Source organism: Cnephaeus nilssonii (genome assembly GCF_951640355.1).
Source record: "Cnephaeus nilssonii genome assembly, chromosome: 20".
Classification (NCBI taxonomy): domain Eukaryota; kingdom Metazoa; phylum Chordata; class Mammalia; order Chiroptera; family Vespertilionidae; genus Cnephaeus; species Cnephaeus nilssonii.
In genome coordinates, this window is record NC_137091.1 from 14757927 (window position 1) to 14762739 (window position 4813).

General features: G+C 41.6%; 1 protein-coding gene across 1 annotated transcript in view; it reads left to right on the forward strand.

Moving 5' to 3' along the window:
• TERB1 (telomere repeat binding bouquet formation protein 1) overlaps positions 1-810 on the forward strand; it is a gene marked incomplete at its 5' end in the record, with an annotated part of 33648 nt that extends 32838 nt beyond the window's left edge. Inside the window, one exon of the mRNA XM_079799647.1 lies at positions 104-810. Within this exon, the coding sequence (XP_079655773.1) occupies positions 104-291 (188 nt within the window). The 3' untranslated portion in view covers positions 292-810. The remainder of the gene's footprint in view (positions 1-103) is intronic.
• Between the last annotated feature and the right edge of the window lie 4003 nt (positions 811-4813).

Below are 4813 nucleotides of genomic sequence, written 5' to 3' on the forward strand. Positions count from 1 at the left end.
CACTATATAGTTCTTATCTTTAGAATAAATTAAGTACTTATTTGGGTCTCAAGATTTTTATTTTTCCAGCAGGTACTAATATGTACTCCAATTCTCATTACAGAAGAAAGAAAAAATCGTAAAAACTTTACTGAAGAAGAAGTGAATTACATTTTCAGTGGAGTTAAGAAAATGGGAAATCACTGGAATGCAATTTTGTGGTCTTTCCCCTTTCAACAAGGACGGAAGTCTGTTGACCTTGCTCAGAAATACCACAAGCTGACCAAACGCCCCAAGTTTGTGGGTCCTTAATTGGAAGAAGACTTGTCAGTTCCTATTATGAACTCTTTTTATTTTATTTTTATTTTCCTATTGTGAACTCTTAAAATACAGTGCCTTGAGGATACAAAATTTAAAATATTCTTCTAAACTTTCATGAGACAGGGAATGTGGAAACAGGAATATTGTTTTCATTAAATCCTTTTTGTGATGTGATGAGCTACAGCAAAATATTAAAATAGTTTAGCCTGGCTGGTGTGGCTCAGCGGTTAAGTGTTGACCCATGAACCAAGAGGTTCCCTTATTGATTCCTGGTTGGGTCGCAGGCTCCCATTGTGGGCTCAATTCCCATTAGGGGGCGTGCAGGAGGCAGCTGATCAATGTTTCTATCTCCCTCTCTAAGTCAATAAAAACATATTTAAAAAAATTGTTTATAAAATACATTTTCAAGATATGGATTAGTAAGACAAAATGCCTTCATTAGGTCAAACATTTGTTTAAGAATATGCTTTTATTTTTCCTTAAGCTCAAAGAACATAGGTCAGAGAAAAAATCAGCCTTTACACTTTGACATTATATTGTAATGAATCCTGTGTGAACATTTGGATTTTAGTATTCTTACCCAGTGAAAATTACTCTCCAGAAAGATAGAATAGTTTCCCAAGCTGCTCAGGTGAGGTTCCCATACACCAAATCAATGTTTGACACTTTGTTAATTGAAATGTTTCCTTGCCCTTGCTGGGTAGCTCAGTTGGCTAGAGCATCATCCCTATGGCATAGGTCAGGGCTGCGGGTTCGATCCCAGATCAGGACATATACAAGGGTCAACCACTGAATGCATAAAGAAGTGGAGCAACAAAAATTAATGTCTATGTGTGTGTGTGTGTGTGTCCCTCCCTCCCCGCCCCCCTCAAATCCATTAAAAAATTTTAAGTTTTCTAAAGGCTAATTGTAAAGTTGCTTTGAATACTTTAAAATTCTATGGTTCACTTCTTTTTGGTGTATGTATATTTACTTTTGCTTTTTAAAAATTCAGAAGAGCTTTTTATTGTTACATCTCAATTTTCCTACTCTTTTTTTGTATTCCATCATGATCCCCAAAGATGTCCATTATACTTAAAATGTTGCTGTGGCAGAGGGATCAAGTATAAGGGCCTGAAAGCTTCGCTGTGCTTCTGCACCCTTTGGAGCACTGCGCCATGTCATTGTAGTAGATTCTTCAGCCCCAAAGGGCATTTCCGTGTAAGCATGAGTTCTTTGACCTTTTCAGATCACGACTATTTCTACTTAGATGAAGCATAATTTTTATTAAATTTCTTCTTTTAAATATATTTTATTGCTTTTTTTTACAGAGAGAGGAAGGGAGAGAGAGAGTTAGAAACATGGATGAGAAAGAAACATCAATCAGCTGCCTCCAGCACACCCCCTACTGGGGATGTGCCCGCAACCAAGGTACATGCCCTTGACCGGAATCGAACCTGGGACCTTTCAGTCCACAGGCCGACGCTCTATCCACTGAGCCAAACCGGTTTCGGCAATTTTTATTAAATTTCTTATTTTCTGACCCACATTGAAAATTCCAGAGGGTCAATAAGAAAATTTTCTATTTAAATCCAAAATTTCCTCTGGGCAAAAGAATAATTGGCAATTAGTAAAATCCCTTGCAGCATTTAAAGTGTAAATGAATCTAGTCCAATATCTGTCTGTTTCCTAAGCACTTTGGGGATTATTTAAATAGTCTTGCTGAGTTATTTTGATTTGTACTTCTCAAGATTTGTGAAAGTTGTTTTAGGTCAAAGGGGTGAACATTTTGGCTGTTGCCTCAGCCTCATTGGTTTAGATAATCAGTTGTCTCTTACCATTGTTCAGATACCATTTAAACATATTTTTCCACATTAAGTGGGTCTTACATAACAGTTCTTTGGAAATTATGTATGTAACACAATCATCAAACACTGCTTACAGAAGCATCCCCACAGTATGACATACTGTAGTTTAGACACTTTTGTGTTTGTCACTGACACTGCATTCAAAATAACCTACTGTCTTCTGAAACCTTATTTTATCCTAACCCTTGGCTAATCTTTGGTTAGCATAAGCTGCTTTCCCCCCCGTAAAATGGAGATATCTATAATAATAAAGGCATAATATGCTAATTAGACCGGACGACCTTCCGGAGGAAGCTGGGGCTGCCCGGGTCCTAGGTGCCAGCTGGCAGCCAGAGGGAAGCCCGGGTCCCAGGTGCTGGAGGGAAGCTGGTGCTGGCAGCCGGGGGAAGGAAGGCCTACTCTTGCACGATTTTCGTGCATCAGGCTTCTAGTTTGGTAATAAAAGAAATGAATAAAAGAAAGCCAAGAAATGACATATTAGAAGACTGTGACTGTAAGAATTTAGACCTAGCCAAATCAACAGGGATTTTAATAATGACAGACCCTTGGAGTTGGAACTGACCTTAGTTATAATTCCTAGTCAGAGGCATGAATTGCTCTATAACAATCTGGACATTGGTGGCTGGCTTTAATTTTGTATATATCCTCAGAAACCTTGATGTACTACTTCACAGGATGGTAACTGATGGTCAGTTCTTCCTTAGCTAAAAGAAAACGTGCCACCCTGCAGCATCTTCTGAAGAAACACAAAAGTTGAATTCCTTTTCCATATGCCAGCCCTTGGGACAGTTACAGATAAGTGTCTATCACTTTCCCCTGTTTTCTCTCTACATCTTATCCTGCATGCTGATGAGTCCCAGATACTTCATGCTTCATTAGAACAGTGTCATATCTCTTTCTGGGCTTAATCACTGACCACTGGATACCTCTGTTTATACACTGTGTCCAGAAAGAATGTGGCCCGATTGGCAGAGTAGGGCATCAGCTTTGCTAGGCCCAATGAGGTTTTATGGACCTTACCTAAAATGCTGCTTGGCATTCTATATGACCAACTCTCAGGTTATAGTTAATATGGTTACGATTTATAGATTATAACTTTTATTCCTATCCTTATGCATTTTTTTATTTTTTTAATTATTTATTTATTTTTTATTTATTTTTAAAATATATTTTATTGATTTTTACAGAGAGGAAGGGAGAGGGACAGAGAGTTAGAAACATCGATGAGAGAGAAACATTGATCAGCTGCCTCCTGCACACCCCCCACTGGGGATGTGCCCGCAACCAAGGTACATGCCCTCGACAGAAATCGAACCCGGGATGCTTCAGTCCACAGGCCGACACTCTATCCATTGAGCCAAACCAGTCAGGGCCATTTTTTTTATTTTTTAAAAATATTTTTGTTGTTGATTTCAGAGAGGCAGGGAGAGGGGAAGAGAGAGAAACATGATGAGAATCATTGATCAGCTACCTCCTGCACGCCCCCTCCTGGGGATGGAGCCCTGCAACCTGGGCATGTGCCCTTGACTGGAATCGAACCCGGGGCCCTCCAGTCCACAGGGTGATGCTCTATCCACTGAGCCAAACCGGCCAGGGCCTGTCCCCAGCTTTAATAAATGTTCCCTCATGTCACCTGGACTCTTGTGAAGTCAAGAACCCACACACTACTGGCCAGTTCTAGGCAGACCCGCCAAGGGCCAGGTCCCCTTTCCTGTAACATGTCATTTTTGGATCCTATAATCCATTTGGCATAGCCAGCCAGGATCAGAATCCTACCCATCTGGAACCCATGCAGGTGGCTGCTTTTCTGCTATATCCCACTTCCTTGTGATATTTAGAAACACCTTGTAAAGTTAGCCTGTTTCCCCAGAGCATATAGTAAGAGCCCTCAGGTGGTGGCCACACCTAAATTTAAGTTTGATAGGTAAAATGTATTTTTTCTTCCATTATATTCTTCGTTCCCCTTTCTCTTCCCTATTTCTTCCCCTTTCACATCTCTTCCTTTTTCTCCTCCCATCCCCAAGAAAGGAAATGAAAGCCGCCAAATGCTGGCTTCCTGATATTATTTTTTAACCTGTTTATAAAGTAAACTCAAGTGTATTGTCAATTGCGGTAAAGACTACCGCCTCACAATCTTCATAGGGTCAATGAAGGAGTGGGTGAAAGAAGGGATATTTATGAGAATTTAAATCTGGTTTAAAGCTCCTCTTTCAATGCGGGGCTTGATTAGGATTAGGCAGACTCCTGATATAACCGGTCAATATCTGTGAATAAGATTGCAAGAACCGGGACGCTATCTTCTAGCATTGAGTTCTTTGGCGGGTTTCTTAAGCTTTATGAACTTAAGGTTCCTCATCTATAAACGGGTTAGATACGATTCAGGGAGAAAATGTGACTCTGGCATACAAGTAAGAGCTAGATAAATGGTGTTATGTATTATCTCATTCCAAAACCTGGGCCTCGCGTCTGTCCATTTCGCTCTCTCGGCCTCCGACGGCGCAGCGGGAGCGGCCAGCGGGAGGACCCGGGAAGGGATGCTGTTGCACCTCTCGGCCGGCAGAGGCCGCCAGCGCGCCCGGTCCCCGCGGCTCTCGCTCCCGCCGCCGCCTCCCCGCGCAGGGCTGCCTCAGCTGCCGCCTGGCCGCCGTCCGCCTCCTACCAGCGCA